Source organism: Nylanderia fulva, unplaced genomic scaffold, assembly GCF_048542155.1.
Source record: "Nylanderia fulva isolate GAGA-0341 unplaced genomic scaffold, ASM4854215v1 Scaffold774, whole genome shotgun sequence".
In the NCBI taxonomy this organism is placed as follows: Eukaryota; Metazoa; Arthropoda; class Insecta; order Hymenoptera; family Formicidae; genus Nylanderia; species Nylanderia fulva.
Window position 1 is genome coordinate 26,757 of NW_028190888.1, and position 19,303 is coordinate 46,059.

The 19,303-nt window shown below is 36.6% G+C and overlaps 3 protein-coding genes and 1 long non-coding RNA gene across 5 annotated transcripts; 3 read left to right on the forward strand and 1 right to left on the reverse strand.

Moving 5' to 3' along the window:
* The first annotated feature begins 3,864 nt into the window (after positions 1-3,864).
* LOC146720122 (uncharacterized) lies at positions 3,865-6,064 on the forward strand. Its single transcript, XM_085489027.1, has 2 exons — positions 3,865-5,975; positions 6,040-6,064. The coding sequence occupies exons 1-2, from the start codon at positions 3,865-3,867 to the stop codon at positions 6,062-6,064; spliced, it is 2,136 nt and encodes a 711-aa protein (XP_085345153.1).
* A 727-nt stretch (positions 6,065-6,791) lies between these two features.
* Positions 6,792-7,512, reverse strand: LOC146720123 (uncharacterized). Its single transcript, XR_014926202.1, has 3 exons — positions 7,387-7,512; positions 7,117-7,313; positions 6,792-7,007 (listed from the first exon to the last, which is right to left on the reverse strand). It is a non-coding gene; the product is annotated as an uncharacterized LOC146720123 (long non-coding RNA).
* Positions 7,513-7,825: 313 nt separating this feature from the next.
* On the forward strand, positions 7,826-9,025 carry LOC146720124 (uncharacterized). Its single transcript, XM_085489029.1, has one exon. The coding sequence runs from the start codon at positions 7,826-7,828 to the stop codon at positions 9,023-9,025; it is 1,200 nt and encodes a 399-aa protein (XP_085345155.1).
* Positions 9,026-12,333: 3,308 nt separating this feature from the next.
* LOC114930402 (uncharacterized) lies at positions 12,334-15,351 on the forward strand. Of its 2 annotated transcripts, none has more exons than XM_029302163.2 (3): positions 12,334-12,467; positions 14,416-14,757; positions 15,074-15,351. In XM_029302163.2, coding segments are annotated over exons 1-3 (444 nt in total). In that variant the 5' UTR covers positions 12,334-12,367; the 3' UTR covers positions 15,076-15,351. The 2 variants fall into 2 exon arrangements, 1 of the variants encoding a protein (XP_029157996.2); XR_014926203.1 differs by lacking the exon at positions 15,074-15,351 and adding an exon at positions 13,699-13,802 and having other exon boundaries at positions 12,408-12,467; positions 14,416-14,480.
* The last annotated feature ends 3,952 nt before the right edge of the window (positions 15,352-19,303 follow it).

Below are 19,303 nucleotides of genomic sequence, written 5' to 3' on the forward strand. Positions count from 1 at the left end.
CTTATTAAATGAGGGATATTCTTAATCAGTAAGCTCAGTGGAGTCCTCTAAAGAGCTATTTTATGAAAAAAAAGATAAAAATAAAACTTTTAATAAAACTTGGGGGAATGCACAGCTAGGAACGGGTTACGGTGGTTAGCCGCGAGTCCGATATTATTATAAATTTTTAAGAGCGAAAATGTAAACCGGCCTTTAGAGACTGCTTTTTATTAAAGAATATATTAAAAAAATTCACGAAGTTAGTTCATTATTTATGAAATATCTGGACGATCAGATTTCTCACGAGATCATAAGGAGCAGGGGAAATTCTGTGGTTAACATGTGATGTGACAAGGAGTGGGCATCATTCCATCTTGTCTCTCTTTACATCGCATATGTAGTAGCGTCCAGGAGGTACAAACACTAATACGTTAGAACACGGATGTAAATATTGAGAGATAATGTCAGCAAAAAAGCATCATAGATTTGATTTTTTGAATAGTATGCATATGTACATAACATAAAAGAACAAAAATAAAAACTATTTTACATATAAGAATATCTATTTGGGGGTTGGTGTGTGTAATTAAAAATTACTAAAAAAAATAAAAAATCAATTTATCTACCATATATTTTTTTTATATCATATAAAAAAAAATCTTAGTAATGTACTTAAATTTTCGAGATCCTGCGATTTTTTTCATTGCTTCTAAACATTCAGCTAAAAGGAGCAGTGCGACTATTCGAATAAAAAATATTTATTTATTTTTTGCAAAATCATATAATATATTTTTATTTAGGAGTCCAAAAAATATATGTTACGCATAAGTGATTTATAATTTTCGTTCCAAATTAAGAGAATATTTGTATTGAAAAGTGTAATGCATATACACATTAATTTCATTAATTTATTGTTTAACAAAAACATGGTTTTTTTTTGAATAATTTTAAAATTATTCTGCTCGGTTGATTTTTAAATAGCCGCAGTATATTGACGGTTGCAAAGTATAGTAGCCATAATCAATTGTTTTAAATGTGAAAACTGGAATGAGGAATGATGTTTAAAGCTGTTTTAATTTGAGATTAAATTTAATTTTAACGTTAAAAATTCATTAAAAGAAATTAGGGACGAGAAGACCCTTATTCAATAATATAATTTTTTTATTGAGGAAATAAAATTTATTTTAAGCTTATATTTTCTTGGGAGGATAATTAAATAAATAAACTTATTAATTTAAAGATAATGTTAACATTTAATAAGAAATTTGTATAAAGGATTGATTCGTAAAATTAAGAAATTTTTTTTTTTAAGTAATTATAAAAATTCATACTTAGGGAAATTAGCGTTAATAGTTTTAGAAAGAAAGATCATATAATAAAAATGATTGCGACCTCGAGTTGAATTAAAATAAAAATTAAATAAAGACGTTTAAGATTTTGTCTGTTCGACTAATAAAAGTTACATGATTTGGTTCCGATCGGTGGTAAGCCAGATCGGTTTCATCTATAAACAATTAAGAAATTTTGTACAAAAGGACTTTTTTTTAAATTATATTTGTTTTAAGAATAAAGTTAATTGATCAAATAATGTAAATAAATATAAATTACGTTGGCAAAATTAGTGTATTAAAATGTTTAGAATTTAATGATGTATAATAGAAAAAGTTATACAGTAATAATTTGTCAAAAATTTAAGATTATATTTTATGTGGCGTTAAAATATATAAGATGTTAATTTTGTTATTAATTTTTAGTTGGGGGAGCTTTTTTAACTTTATTGGAAACGAAAAAATTTAAGATATGTTACAACTTCGTTAAAGGAACCGAATGAGGGTGGGATTTATAGGAGATTCTTCAATTCTTATGATGCGTATTAAATATTAATAAAGAATTATTTATGTAGAGTTAAATCTAATTATAATTTTTTTATTTATGTCCTATAATTAGATTGGTTTTAATAATAATATGATTAGTATTCCTTTACATACTAAATATTATTTTAAATTATTCTATTGTATTAATATTGTTTTATAAACTATTTAGGCGGGTATGTTATATTTTTTGGGATGATCAGCTAATTCGATTTATTTAAAATAATAGGAGCAATAGCACTACGATCAGTTTCACAAAATTATATAAAAGTAAGATTTATTTATATTGTAAGTATATATTAATTAACGGGAGAGATTTCTTTTTTGATTTTATAATGAGCAATTTATTATGATAATAGTAGTTTTTATATCCTGGTAGTGATGTGTTATTAGGATTTTAGCTGAATTAAATCGAAGTCCTATAGATTTATCGAAAGTGAGTGTCAGATGATTTAATATTGAATATTTTAGGGTGGGTTTACATTAATTTTTTTATCTGAATATGGAATAATTATTTTTTTAGATTAATTAGAATTTAATATTTAGGAATTTATTAAAATATTCAATAATTTTAACTTTTATTTTAATTATATTTTATGTAGAATAGTAATTTTTATACATGGAATACTTCCTCGAATACAATATGATAATTAATATATTTATGTGGAAATTATTTTACCAATAATTTTGGTTTATATTTTATTAATTTTTGGATTAAATTTATATTATTAATATAATTTAGTAAAAAAAATTAAATGTTTAAAAGTAATAGAAAACTTAAAATTCTTTAATATGTTTCAAAACATAAACTAAATTCAAGATTATTAAACTTAATTTAATAGTATTTATAAAAATTTAAATATTGAATATAATTATTTGTAATATTTTAAATTTATGTATAATAATAAATTTTAAAATATTTATTTAAAAATAATTAAATCTCAAATTTTTATTAGGAAAGGTAATAAGATAAAATAAGAAAGTAACATAATGATAAAATTTGTCTAATAATGATAAAAGGTTGAGCTCCTGCTCATGTTAATAGAATAAAAATATTAATGAAAATTCAAAATAAATATAGATTTAAAGGATAAAATGATAATGAATTAAATTTTATAGAAATTAGAGGTAAAAAATATAAGATAATAATTGATGATAATAATGCAATTACACCTCCTAATTTGTTAGGGATAGATCGGAGGATAGCATAAAACATATAGAAAATATCATTCAGGTTGAATATTGTTTGAAACGCCTAATCGAATATTCTAGACGGGTCGATTGAAAATCATAACAAATAGAGACATAGTTTATATGTATTTCAAGGAAAAAAAAACCATGTAATAAATCAATCTGTCACAAAAAAAACCTATCAACTAACAACAACTAACGGTACTGTAACCGTTCCGCCGAATAGTCCGGTTACAGCGAGCATGCGCGAATTCTCACGGGCGCCTCGATTAACCAATAATTACCGCGATCGCCCGCTTACGCATGCCTTCTTAGAACACGCGTTTAGTCTAATTTTACAGCGGCCAATCACGAGTGATGCGCTCAGGTCACCCCGCGCAATATTCAAAATACTCGAGATCATTGGCGCTTTACGTAAGAGTGGGTTCCGTCCTGAAAACCTATAAAGGAAAAGCCCACATTCGGCGTGCAGCTTTTATCGCTTTTCCGCTGTGAACCGCATATCGTAACCGCTTGATAGATAAACCGCAAAATTCGTTGACGACCACCGCTTATTTTGTACCCTGATCTCGATTACGTTCTCTTCCTGTGAAATTATTAACAGTTGTTATAAGTCTTGTTTGAGTGTTCTGTATTTACGTGTGTTTAAGCATTAAATTCTTTATACAAAAGAGAGTGACTTAGCCTTAGTGCAGCGCGACCTCCTCTCACGCAGCGCGTTCGTGAACATAAATTTGGTCCTTCGAGCCGGAGCACACGCACCGGCAACCGCAAGTTCGTGAACGCGATTTTTCGTGCGGCTAGTGAGAGTGCGTGCATCAACATGGAGGTGGGCACGTTGATCGACTGCCAACGGGAGATCCACGTCCGCATCTCACGCTCAGTGGAATATTTGAGGAAGCTGGGCAACGCCAACATTACCTCCAGTGCCGTCAGTACACGCACCCGAATCCTCGACCAGCTTTGGACGAAATTTGAGGCTCAGCACGACCTCATCCGCGCTGCGCTGAAAGAAAGGTTCAGTGACAGCGATTACTTCAAATCAGGGTTACACGAAGATACCGAGAACCTGTACGTAACGCAGCGGAGCACATTGGATGACTACGCCGAGGGATTCGCATCGACGCCCATGCGTCCAGCCACCGACGTCGCATCACGATCTTCGCTGCCACGCATCAAGGTACCACAGTTCTCTGGCACCTACGCAGATTGGCCATCCTTCAGGGATCTTTTCCTTTCCATTGTCGGGAACAATGGGTCAATCTCAAAAATTGAGCGTCTTCATCACCTGCGCTCAAGTGTGACCGGAGAAGCTGAAAAATTAATCAGATCGTTACCTGTCATCGGCGATAATTACGATCGCGCTTGGGCGATCTTGAGTAAACACTACGAGAATAAAAGAGAACTCATCCGCTCCAATTTTGCCGCATTCGTCAATGTGTCCAAGATGAAGGGAGATACCGCCGACGAGCTGAGCCGCATCCACAACGTCGTCACCACCGTCGTCAACGCGCAGGAGAGCATCGGTCGCCCGATCGACACGCACGGGATGGACCTCTTCAATTACTTGGTCACTGAACTCTTTGACTCAACCACCCGTCTCGAATGGGAATCATCCACATCGGGATCCACTGAACCACCATCACACGAGACACTTCTCGACTTCATCGGCCGCAGAATTCTGACGCTCAACGCCGCACGACCAAAGGGAGTCACCAAAGTTTCAGGAGATACAACCCGAAGCGCGAGATCCCACGTCACTAAGCACGGACCGATAACCCCACAATGTGCACTGTGTCGCGAGAAACACGCCCTCATGGCCTGCCGAGACTTCAAGGCCAAGTCCTCAGCGGAACGCAGAGCCTTCGTGGAAACGCACAAGCTCTGCTACAACTGCCTGGGGAACCACTTTATCTCACGGTGCCAATCGAAGAAGGCCTGCCTCACTTGCAACGCACGTCACCACACGATGTTGCACGGGGCATCCACCACGCCTTCATCGTCGGAGGTCAACACTCCTGCCACCGCATCAGTTTCCACACTTGCCACGACACTAGCCGCTACACATCAGAACGAGGATCGAAAGGCCGTCCTCTTAGCAACTGCGCGCGTCCACATCGCTGACAGGCATGGATTTCCGCACTCAGTGCGAGCTTTGCTCGATCAGGGTTCCGAGCTATCCATTGTCTCCGAGACAGTGGCGCAACGCTTGCGACTACCTCGAGCGCACACGGGGCTATCCATCTCCGGGGTCGGAGGAGCCCGCCCAGGACCAATCCGCGGCAAGATCACGTTGAAGGTAACGTCAGACGTGACCAACGCCGAGCTCTCCGTGGTGGCTTATATCCTGCCGCGCCTCGTGATGACACAGGGCCCCACCTCAAAGACGGATAAACGCTGGCCTCATATCCAGGGACTTCAGCTGGCCGACCCCAACTTCCAGGACGACGACCCGGCTGAACTGCTCCTAGGAGCGGAGGTCTGCTCCTTCATAATTGAGGAGGGCGTACGCAAGGGCGGTCCAGAAATGCCGATCGCCCAGAAAACTATCCTGGGTTGGATTCTCTCCGGGGGATCTGATGCAGCAGCAACCGAGGATCACCGACGCACGCTCCGTATCACCGCTGATTACGACCTCGCTGACCTGGTGCGTCGATTCTGGGAACAGGAACAGGAGCCCACCGCTGTCACGTCTCTCACCCCCGACGAACAAGGGAGCGAGGAGCTCTTTGTGCGCAGTCACACTCGCACTGCCTCTGGGAGATACATGGTGAGGTTGCCGTTCTCCTCACCACCGACAAAACTGGAGGAGACTCGCAAGCCAGCGGAACGTCTTCTGATGGCCATGGAGAGACGCTGCATCCAGGACCCTCGCTTTGGTGATCTCTACCGGAGCTTCCTGCGCGAGTACGAGGACCTACAACACATGACGAAGTTAGCCACGGCGTCGACTGACCGGCAGGGCAAGTGTTACTTACCGCATCATGGGGTCTTCAAGGAATCCAGCACCACCACCAAGTTGAGAGTCGTGTTCAACGGATCGCAGCGAACACGAGCCGGGGAATCGCTGAACACGCACCTCCACACCGGCGCAAACCTCCTTCCGCCGCTAGCCGACGTGCTGCTCCGATGGCGTCAACACCGCTACGTCTTCGTCGCCGACATAGAAAAAATGTACCGGCAGATTCTCGTGCATCCAGACGACTGCAGTTTCCAGACGATCCTGTGGCGGCACTCTCCTGACGATGAAGTGCATGAATACCAACTGAGGACGGTCACCTACGGCCTCAGTTGCGCTCCATTCCTCGCCATACGGACTCTTCAGCAACTGGCCAAGGACGAGGAAGAACATTTTCCTCGCGGCTCGGTGGCCTTGCGACGGGATTGTTATGTCGACGACGTAGTCACCGGAGCAACCACGCTCGACGAAGCAATCGTGCTTCAGGAGGAGCTACGCAACCTCTGCAAGGCGGGCGGGTTCCCGTTACGAAAATGGGCAGCCAACCACGAAGAGATCCTAACTGGCGTTCCTCAGGATCATCGTATGCAGCAGTCCCAGCGTGCATGGGAAGGAGAGAGTCACTCAACGCTAGGACTTCGATGGCATCCTCAAGATGATGAGTTCTCCTTCACACTGCTTCCACCGTCCGTAGAGAAATATACGAAGAGACGGGTTCTCTCTGAAACCGCACGGCTCTTCGATCCATTGGGTTGGCTCGCTCCTGTCGTCATCCGCGCGAAGGATCCTCATCCAAACTACGTGGCTTCAGGGGTTAGATTGGGATGCTCAACTGCCGCCAGCCGACGCTCATCGTTGGCAGCAACTGCTGGGTGGCCTCCATCTCCTCGACCGCCTGAGGATGCCTCGCTGGCTCGGCACGGGCGATGTGGACTCATCGCTGCAGCTACATGGCTTCGCCGACGCGTCCGAGCGCGGGTATGCTGCCGCCGTGTACCTCCGCATCGCTGGAAAAAATGAAACGTCAGTGACACTACTAATGGCCAAGAGCAAGGTGGCACCTGTCAGGCAAGTGACCTTGCCGAGACTCGAGCTCTGCGCCGCCGCCTTACTCACCACACTGACTCAGCATGTGCAACGCACGCTCAACTTGGGAGATGCACCCACGCATCTGTGGACGGACTCGAAGGTCACGCTCCAGTGGATCCAGGGACACGCCTCGCGATGGAAGACCTTCGTTGCCAACCGGGTGTCTCACATCCAGACCCTACTGCCGAACGCACTCTGGAGACATGTGGCTGGTCGAGACAACCCTGCGGATTGTGCATCGAGGGGTATTAGTCCGTTGGAATTGGTAAATCATACGTTATGGTGGACAGGACCTACCTGGTTGCTGGAGGAAGAGGCGGCATGGCCGCTCACCGAAGTGGACACCCGAGAAGACAACCTTATCGAGAGACGAGCCGGCAGCCTGATGACGAGGAGCTTGGTCGTCATGGAACCTGAGCTCCTCCTCCGCTTCTCGTCGTTGAACCACCTGCTACGAGTCACAGTCTGGTGTCGTCGCTGGCTTCGCACTGTTGCACCAACTGTCACCCCTGGACAGCCACCCACCGCAGACGAATTAGACGGAGCTCTATCACACTGGCTACGAGAGGTACAAGCACTCCACTTCCCTGACGAGGTCACCGCTGTTTCTGCAGGCCGCACTGTCGCAACACGCAGTCCGTTGGCCAAACTAGCTCCATTCGCCGATACACGTGGCGTGTTGAGAGTAGGAGGACGCTTAAAAAATTCGCTCTTGTCACAGGACGAGAGACATCCGATGATTGCGCCAACAACTTCATGGCTGACTCGACTGTTGATCGATGCTCATCACCGCCGGACCTTGCACGGAGGGGTGCAGTTGACCCTAGGCTTGCTTCGACAGCGTTTCTGGATACCCCGAGGACGTGCAGCGGTAAAACAGCGGCTTCATCGCTGTGTCACGTGCACAAGGTGGCGAGCGACGACACCACAACCACCCATGGGCAGTCTGCCACGCAGCAGGGTCACGCCAACGCGACCATTCCTCCGCACTGGACTGGACTACGCGGGACCAATCCTCATTCGGACCAGCAAAGGTCGCGGCCACCGCGCCTACAAGGGCTACATTGCACTCTTCATCTGCTTCTGGTCGAAGGCCATCTATCTAGAGCTCGTATCGGACTACTCGTCGGAAGCTTTTATCGCCGCCCTTCGTCGATTTGTCTCTCGACGAGGTCTCTGTGCCGACATCTTCAGCGACTGCGGCACGACCTTCGTCGGAGCCGACCGCACCCTACGGGAACTCTTTATTGCAGCGTCTTCGGAGGGTGAAGGAATCGCACGCGCAGCCGCCAAGGAAGGCATCCGCTGGCACTTCAATCCGCCGGCGGCTCCGCATTTCGGTGGATTATGGGAGGCTGCAGTCAAGTCAGCTAAGTACCATCTGCGGAGGGTGATAGGCGAAACCACCCTCACTTTCGAAGAACTGAGTACCCTCCTCACTCAAATCGAGGCATGCGTCAATTCTCGACCATTGCAGGCACTCTCGGACGATCCAGACGATGTTTCAGCACTAACTCCTGGACATTTCCTGATCGGGGCGCCCCTTCTCGCCATCCCTGAGCCACCGCAGGGAGGCGAACGTGGAGACACGAGATCACGATGGCAACACCTCCAGCAAATGAGAGAGCACTTCTGGGGGAAGTGGTCGAAGGAATATATCCACGGACTCAATCCACGCACTAAGTGGCTCAAGGCCGAGGCCGCACCCCACGTCGGTGATCTTTGCATCCTGCGTTCGGAGCTCACCCCCCCGACCCGATGGCCTCTCGCCCGGATCACGAGGTTGCATCCCGGGAACGACGGTATCGTCCGCGTGGTGACAATCCGCACCGCCACTTCTGAGCTTGTGCGCCCGCTCGTCAAGCTCGTCTTGCTGCCGCGCGCGGATCCCCTTTCGAGCATAAACAGCGCGGACGTGCCGGCCGTCAGCCCGTAAACATTCACCAGTCCCTCACCGCACTGCATTACACACTCGCCATTCCACGTCAAACCCGCATTTTCTGCCTCAGCTGATTGATCCGCACAATACGATCACCACGTGTTCCCATCGACTCAGCTGTTCGAGTCACGCGATCACCACGTGCTTGTCACCGCGCCAGCGCGCGCGCCCCACCATCGATCACGATCGACTTGTGATTCCACGGCCGAAACTCGTCGGTATATTGTCACTGCGCGACAAGGCGGGCGGGATGTTTGAAACGCCTAATCGAATATTCTAGACGGGTCGATTGAAAATCATAACAAATAGAGACATAGTTTATATGTATTTCAAGGAAAAAAAACCATGTAATAAATCAATCTGTCACAAAAAAAACCTATCAACTAACAACAACTAACGGTACTGTAACCGTTCCGCCGAATAGTCCGGTTACAGCGAGCATGCGCGAATTCTCACGGGACGCCTCGATTAACCAATAATTACCGCGATCGCCCGCTTACGCATGCCTTCTTAGAACACGCGTTTAGTCTAATTTTACAGCGGCCAATCACGAGTGATGCGCTCAGGTCACTCCGCGCAATATTCAAAATACTCGAGATCATTGGCGCTTTACGTAAGAGTGGGTTCCGTCCTGAAAACCTATAAAGGAAAAGCCCACATTCGGCGTGCAGCTTTTATCGCTTTTCCGCTGTGAACCGCATATCGTAACCGCTTGATAGATAAACCGCAAAATTCGTTGACGACCACCGCTTATTTTGTACCCTGATCTCGATTACGTTCTCTTCCTGTGAAATTATTAACAGTTGTTATAAGTCTTGTTTGAGTGTTCTGTATTTACGTGTGTTTAAGCATTAAATTCTTTATACAAAAGAGAGTGACTTAGCCTTAGTGCAGCGCGACCTCCTCTCACGCAGCGCGTTCGTGAACAAATATGAATTAAAAATGTATTTTATAAATAAATAAAATATTATATATATATAATATATATATATAAGTGTATATATATATATATATATATATATATACAGATATGAAAGAACTTACGAGTAACGTATGATGGCTCAATGCAAGAATATTTAATCACGTAAAAAACTTGAGTTCAAATATATCAATATCAATTTTTTTATAATATATTAGAATATAGAAAATCATAGAAATATATTTTTTATATAGCGATAAACTTAAAAATTTGATATTGAAAATATTTTAATCATTTTACAACTACACACACTATAAATATATAAATGCAAAATACTTCCGTAAATAAATTTCAATAAATCAATTTCACACATGCAAACAGCTGGTATGTAGATTTTTATTAAATTTATTTTCTGAATTATTTTACACTTATATATATGTAGTAAAAATATTTTCAATATATTAAAAATTTTTAAATCGCCGAAATATATTTTATCATTTTTCTATATTCCAATATATATATATATATATATATATATATATATATTGTATTATAAAAAAATTGATATTGATATATTTGAACTCTAATTTACTGGATGATATACTGAACATCCTTGCATTGATCGATTATATATTACTCAACGGTACGTTCTTTCACGTTACAAGTTATTGGAGCAAATTATACAATAGCATCAATAATCAAAAAGAAATCAAGAATAATCAACATATCCCTTATATAATATATATATATATATATATATATATATATATATATATATACGCACATATGTGCATAAGGATATATAAAATTTATAAAAAGTAGGTACTTATTAGCCTTGCTACGCTACTGCTACGGAAGGCCAGAAAGCATTTTCAGGCGGCATCTCGCGTATACCGGCACGGTAGAGGAACAAGGAGAACACGTGATTATCGGTCCTTGTCTCTCTACGGTGCGTCCGCGTGAGCAATGCAATGGTGTATGTACGTGTACAGACATGCACCACTACATAAAACCCGAGAATTGATTTCTCGGCGTTGGCAACACTGAAATCGGAGTTTCGCGTTGTCACCGCGCGAGGTCTCCAACATCAATTCGGAGTTTGGCCGACCGACCTGTCGACCCTTAAATATTAATATTTTATAATTCCCCGTTCCGCTTTTCCGCTCAAAATGTGCTCCATGTAATATAAGGCAATCAAAACAGACGGAACGGAACGCGCGGAAATGCGGGACTCTAGCAGAGAGAAGAATGAGAGAGGCCACGCCGCCGTTTTTCGTCAAACGCTTTTTCTAGGCTGCTCACTAGCGTCACGTACATCCATTTTACGAGCGTCTGGAACTACATGGCCACATCCACTTTCGATGTCGGTAAAAGAGCCAAATTTAGTTCATGTCCGTGCTACATCCACAATTGATAGACCAGAATACGACGAAGATCAGAGTTCAAGACCATATGTTTTCTTTTTTTTTTTTTTTTTTTTTTCAGAATTGTAAATGAATAAAAAATAAGAAATAATAAATCAATTGTATTTATAAAATATTTTCAATAATTTTATATTCATTTACAAAAATAACATCCCTGAAAATTAAATTGATTGCACAAAAAATATAAAAAAAAATAAGAAAATAAATATTGAAAATAAAATAAATATATTTGTATAAAAATAACAAAAAATTAACATAATATTATAAAATAAAAATAATAAAAAAAATAAAACTTATGAAAAATAATTTATCATAAAAAAAATTTCTAATAATATTTTATATTTAAATGAAATTAAATGAATAATTAAATATACTTTATACTTTAAATTATACAAAAATTGTTATATAATATAATATATGTATATTAATATTTTTTATTTAATACATATACCACGTGTACAAAAATGTATATATATATATATATATATATATATATAAGGTGTCCCGAATTTTGCGAATTAAAGTACCATAGAAAGAAAGTTTCTCGAAAAAGTAAATTAAGAAAATTGCATGGCAAAATAAATGCTCGTGTACAGATATACACATGCGCATACGCATACACACACTTCGATATTGAGATATCCGTAAGAATCTGTAAGAATTTTCGGAAAGAACATCTGAATGTGTGGTAGGGTAGAGGAGGGAAGAGATCATATTGCGAGCAATTGCGAGTCGACGTATCACTCTCTATCTTGATAATCTCGTGAGAGAAGTATACGCGCTGTTTTGTGTTAGTCGTGCTTCGCGATTGTCCGTAAAGGATTTTACACGCAAAATTATCTGTAAAGGATTTTTTGTGTTTGTGTGCGAAGTGCGTTGTTCTGATAAGTGCAAAATTGTTCACGTTTCAATAATATTATAAAAAATAACAATAGTTATAAAAAATAAAGAAAATCGTCTAATCAGTGCCGTTTAGATACTTTTTACGATAAGTGCATGTATAAAAACTGTACGAGTTCAAGATCTCTAGGAAAACGTTTATATAGATTCCCATTGCAGACTGATAACAGATATCATTTATGGATAAGCAACAGCGGTAAATTTTTTATATCATCTTTAATTACATATTCTGCTATATTTTGTACTTGCATTTTTTATTTCTATTCAATTTTGTTTTACTTATATTCAGTTTGTTTTAATAATACAATCATAAGTATCAGAAAATTATAGAACATAAAGTTTATTTTTATATTCTACAAAAAATGTTATATTCTTTTTTTATATATTTTAATATTTAACTCTAGAATAAATATTTAATTTTTTTATTATTTCGTGATAAATTCCTTTTCTTTCCTTTAAACTGAATAAATAAATAATTGATACTGCTCTTTATATTGCCTACTTTAAAGCTCTTTTGCACTGCCTTTTTACTAAATTTAGACTAAGACAACGATAATAAATAAAAATAAACTAAAATAAATGAAAGTAACCTTAATTAAAATAGATCTCAATAATTAAACATTTAATTATTTCGTGATATAATTATGTGCATTTATTTATTGTACTATTATCTGCAACTCGTGATATCTAATTATTTAAAGGTTTTATATGAAATATTCTACAATATATTTTGTATTAATTGATAAATAAATAATGTATTATTTTATATAATTTATATTAAATATGTTTGAGTAAGATTCATTTTGTTTTTGAGATGATATTTTGTATTTATTCACGAATTTTTGCAATTTATTCACACTAATTGCGTGTGCGTATACGACTTTTATTTTTGATGTTTAATATAAAACAAATATTATTGTACATAATATAGTTATTTAACATCAAACATAAACATTATACAGAATCGATTACTAAATCTATTAACACAGTATCTACATTAATTATACATATGTTACAGAATATTCTTTTTGTAATTTGCCTACAAAATTTGAGATAAGTTTTGGACAAAATTTTCGAATTAATTTCAAATATATAAATTGAATTTTTATGCTCTTGTTTATAATGTTTATGAAAAGTATTAATTTAATTTATTAATATTATTTTATACAATTAATGTTATTATTTTTACAATTATTATTTTACAATATTATTTTATCAAATTAATTTTTTTATTTTTTAATATTTCTATCAAAAGATTTTTAAATAAAATTAAGAACAAAAAAAGTGAAACAATATTGTGTTAAGGCTGTCTTTTTATTGCTCGCGATCTATCGCGCTTGAATTTAATCAGTACTGCGCGTGCGTGACTGACAAAATTATCGGCAACAGTGCGGACATGCTAGCATGCGTAAGTACATGTGCTTCAGTTGTTCAGTTGACGTGAGTCCGTGCCGTCCGTGGTCCGTGTCAGTCCTCAGTCAGTGAGCCTGGTCGGTCTGACAAAATTTGTCTGTTGGGTCATATTGCGATGGTAAGTACGCAACACATATCTAAAAATATTTTTTAATTTTTATGATATAAAAGTTTCACGTCGTGTGGTATAATCTAATGTTAGAATAGTAATTATAGAATTAATATTATAATTTTGAGTAATATTTATAAAAGAAAGCGACAATGAGATGAAAATAAGAGCGAATGAGATAAAACAATATTTTACGAAATCTATTACGTTTCATTCTTTTCGGTTAATAGCCTTCAGATTTGCTTGCTCAAGGAATTACTCGTGATCTTTTATCGAGATACAAGATAATAACATTTTGTAACACTAATTTTTGTAAAACTCTACTAATAGTAATGTTTTAATAAATATATTTAATTTTATATAATAATTGCTCGTCAAAGGCCTTATTTAAGATACTGTTAAGATAATAACGTTAAAATTAGAACTCTTTCGAACGAGCGAGCAAGCTTCGATGAAATTTCTATATTCGGAATCTTTTTTCAGCGAGTAGTGTCTCGATATCGAAACATATCTCCTTCTCTCTCACTTTCTATTTATCTTTTTTTTCATTTTCCGACAACCGGCATCCCTGTTTTAAGTATTTATATACATATACAGTATATTTTTTACAATTTTTTTTCAGGAAACTGGAGAGAGAATATTGGAATTCTCTCCGTTGACAAAACAAGTAACACCGATGATGACATCGTTGATGCCGATATCAACGATGTCGGCAGAAACTGTGTCAACAGTGGCATCGCTGACATCGGCATCAACGATGTCATCAACTATGATGTCGGCGGAGGCATCGACATCGACACCGGCATTGGCACCGGCATCGGCATTGACACCGGCGCTAGCACTGGCACCAGTATCAGCACCAGCACTGACATCGGCACTGGCGTCGACATTAATGGAAATACCGGCACCAGAGAAGGCACCAGTACCAGCGTCAACGGAGGCGTCAACGCTAATAGCATTAAGTGTAAGTTAGACATTTTATATAAATACAATTTATATTAAATATAAAATTAATCATATATACAGAATTGTATTTTACATACAATATTATTAGAAAAAATGCAAAATAATCCTTTTAAAACATTTTTTATTAAGTCATTTTATTATCTTTCCGGTTTTAATATAATTTATTATTAATTAATATAATTGTTATATTTATTTTTGTTATATATATATATAATGTAAAAAAATTAATCTTTTTAAAATAATTATTACAATTATTACAATTTATTACGTTTTTTATTATTATTTACTATATTATATTTACTTTTTTGTTTCAGAGAGAAGATTTAAAAGGTCTTATTGATGCAGCTGTACAATCTGCCATGAGAGAAGGACGAGGAGGAAAAGGACGCGGGATACGAGGAAGCAGAGGAAGAAGAAGGGGAAGAGAAAGAGGACGAGGACATGGATATCAAAGAACAGGGATTAATATTAATAATTATTATACTGCTCCTAAAACATAAAACTATATATATATATACTATACATATAACTCGCTATTTTATCACATATATGTAACTTTATATAAAACACTAATAAAATGTAATAAAATTTACCTTGGTCCATTCTTTAGCTGATTTACACGGCCCACATCCAGTTGTATTTAATCTCTAAAAACTCACCTTTAAAAAAAGGTAAAAAAAGGCGACCAGTTAAGGGCACGCCATTAACAAAAATTATCCATTGCAAACCCATGTAGAATCCTATCCTATTGCAAACCCATGTAGAATCCTATAAAAAATTAATCATTGCAAACCCATGTAGAATCCTAGGCAAAATTAACCATTGCAAACTCATGTAGAATTGTATTAAAAATGATCCATTGCAAACTTATGTAGAATCCTACATTGCAAACCCATGTACAATAGAATTGTATGAAAAATTATCGATTATAAATTCATGTACAATCGTAACAAAAGTAATGAAATAAAAAAAAAATTGCGCCAAGTGAAAGTAGAAACTTGTACCAGTGGAAAATTAAAGTTGCAGACATATATAGAGTCGTATAATGAATCAGTAAAAATTTAAATTTGCAAATGTAGAATCGTACCATAAAAAAACTTATCTTTTAAAAAAAAAGATAAACAAGATGCCAAGTCCATGCGCCATGTAAAAAAGAAATAAAAAAATTTTAGTTAAAAAAACTGGGCGCGCTGCTAAGTTTCAAAATTACAATTCACCTTAAAGTAACATTAATTAATTTAAACACAAAACATATTTTAACTGAAATGAGTTTAAAAGTAACAATTTAATTTTAATATTGTTAGAATATTATTTAGCAGCGCTCCCAGTTTTTTTAACTAAAATTTTTTTATTTCTTTTTTACATTGCGCATGGACTTGGCATCTTGTTTATCTTTTTTTTTAAAGATAAGTTTTTTTATGGTACGATTCTACATTTGCAAATTTAAATTTTTACTGATTCATTATACGACTCTATATATGTCTGCAACTTTAATTTTCCACTGGTACAAGTTTCTACTTTCACTTGGCGCAATTTTTTTTTTATTTCATTACTTTTGTTACGATTGTACATGAATTTATAATCGATAATTTTTCATACAATTCTATTGTACATGGGTTTGCAATGTAGGATTCTACATAAGTTTGCAATGGATCATTTTTAATACAATTCTACATGAGTTTGCAATGGTTAATTTTGCCTAGGATTCTACATGGGTTTGCAATGATTAATTTTTTATAGGATTCTACATGGGTTTGCAATAGGATAGGATTCTACATGGGTTTGCAATGGATAATTTTTGTTAATGGCGTGCCCTTAACTGGTCGCCTTTTTTTACCTTTTTTTAAAGGTGAGTTTTTAGAGATTATATCATTCATTTTTGTATATTTTTATGACCGGAATAGAACAATTATTAAACATGTTTATCTAAACTTCTTTGCTTAAAATGATGTGTACAATCATATCCTAGAATCCTGATCATTCCTCCTAAAGCACCCTATTTATATAAATTTACCCATATGTGTGTGTGTGTGTGTGTGTGTACTAATGTCGAGCATTTTTTATACATTTTCTATTAAATTTAGATAAAAGTTGCAGGATTTCGTAAAAGAAAAAGTTGACACAGACTTTTTCCTAAACGGCGATTTTCAAGGTTATTTAAAGGTCACTTATATTTTCAAAATAGAATTACCTTAATTTTTCTCATATAAATCGATTCCTCGCAATATTTACTATAAAAAGTTGTAAAGGTATAATTTTTACATAATCTTACATAAACTTCGAAGTATTACAAATATTTTATTCTATGAAATATTTCAGTTTATGTAAAATTATGTTAACTATCTTTTAAATTATTCACTTTTAGCCATCTTACCCTTACAACCTTTTATAGTGAATATTGCAACAAATTGGTTTATATATATAATATATATATAACATCAGTTATTATTAATTGATGTTTACATTTATTTTTAGACTTACTAGAGCTCTAATGCTCCACATTTTTTGCAAAAACTGTTTATTCTACAGATTTCAAATATGCTTTTAAATGATGATTGAATATTTCCTTTTTTTAATTATTTTTATTATTATTTTTCAATCTCAATCAACTTTTATAACTTTATGCCAGCACGATACAAATACATGTGTCTTTATTTTTTTTATTATTTTCATTATTATTTTTCAATCTCAATCAACTTCTATAACCTTATGCCAGCAGGATACAAATACATGTATGTCTTTATTATTGTATCAACTCTTGTCTTTTCCATGTAACCATGTCTTCATAGTTTGAATTATCCCTTCATCTTCTCAATCTTTCGCAGAGATTTAATTAATTAAATACACTTCACACGAAATAAAGTTTGCTGGAAGATATACAGCAAACGATAACTGTAAAAACATGATTACGTGGAAAGAACAAGAGTTGGTACAGTAAAGGCAAGTAAGTAAGTACATGTAATGTATCGTATTGGCATAACGCTATATCCGCGGAGCAGATAATGTGGCTGTAGAGGTAGTCTGCAGTGCAGCTAATGTGGACGTAGATGTTGATTGAGATAATTGTCTAATATAAAATAGAATTTAAAAATTTAGTTTAAAAAGCTGTTGCATATATAAATAAAGTTTATTTTTTCTAAATTTGGAATATGTTTAATTAATTAATTTTTTAAGTTTATGTTTAATAAATTTTTTAAGTCTGTATTCAATAATTTTATTCATTTGATAAATACATGTATGTCTTTATTTTGATATGTTTAATATAATTAGAAATTCATTATTAATTAGATATGTAAACTATAAATTCATATATAATATTTGAAAATATATGTGAATATTTAAATTTTTATCTTCTCCTTCCTCTCCTTCAATCTCTTTAATATCAATATGTGTATGTGTGTACACGCGCGCACATTTGTACGTATTTATTTAATTATTGGATAGTTGAGAGTACTTAATTGATAAAAAATTATGACAATAATAATCCTTGTTTTTTTTTCTTATTATTTACTCAGATTTTTTTGTCTATCTTATAAGATAAACACTTTAGAGATTGAATATTTCAAGTAAACTAATTGTAAGTAAATTTCACATTAATGCATATAGATGTTTAATCATGAATGTACTGAATAAGTACACAAGACGAACAGTGAGTGAGTGAGTGAGAATGAGAGAGTGTGTGTGTGTGTGCGTGTGTGTGTGAGAAAGAGAGAGAGAGAGAGAGAGAGGAGAGGGAGGGAGAGAGAGAGAGAGAGAGAGAGAGAGAGAGAGAGAGAGAGAGAGAGAGAGAGAGAGAGAGAGAGAGAGTTAGCCAACATAACCCCGCACGCTGCCGATATGGCGGAGCGCCACTATCGCCATCTGTTGTAAAACGTGCGAGATGGACAAAATTACCACTACATGCATCTTGCATGTGTTGTGTACGTGTGATATATGTGTGCGCATGTGTTGTATACGTGTGAATACGTGTAGCACGATACTACTATGTATGCGTGGTCGATGATGATAATGATGATGATAATGATGATAATGATGATGATAATGATGACGGGGACGTTTCTTAATAGAAATTTTTCATATTTCGACTTTGCATTTATATATCTCTGCTTACAAATCACGTAGAGCAGATATAAAGACACTTTTATTATATAATTCGAACTCAATCTATCGATTAAGTCTAGTATAAACTCGATTGCTTCAGCCATTATTGAGGATTCGAAATATTATAAAGACTCAAATGTCCGACTCGCGTTAAGATACACGGTGTCTCCGCTACGCCCGTAACTGGTCGCGAGACACTACCGTGTCTCTTGATATTTCCGTTAATTTTTCCCACAGTTCATCCTAGTTAGAAGTTATTAATCGCAATATCCATTAAATATTATTTTAAGCCATATTACTAAACAAATAAAGTATAAAAAATGTTTAAAACTCATTTAAAACTTATTTTCAAAGATATTTTAAAAATGTGAAAATATTTGGTTCCCCTTTTATTCATTAAAAGAACGTTTATTTTAACGTCAATGTAATATAAATATTTATTT

Coding starts and splice junctions, on each gene's coding strand:
- LOC146720124 (XM_085489029.1), top strand. CDS start 7,826: ATGATTGCGCCAACAACTTCATGGCTGACTCGACTGTTGATCGATGCT.
- LOC146720122 (XM_085489027.1), top strand. CDS start 3,865: ATGGAGGTGGGCACGTTGATCGACTGCCAACGGGAGATCCACGTCCGC. Junction 5,976..6,039: donor GACCTACAACACATGACGAA/GTTAGCCACGGC, acceptor GGGGTCTTCAAG/GAATCCAGCACCACCACCAA.
- LOC114930402 (XM_029302163.2), top strand. CDS start 12,368: ATGTATAAAAACTGTACGAGTTCAAGATCTCTAGGAAAACGTTTATAT. Junction 12,468..14,415: donor TTTATGGATAAGCAACAGCG/GTAAATTTTTTA, acceptor ATTTTTTTTCAG/GAAACTGGAGAGAGAATATT.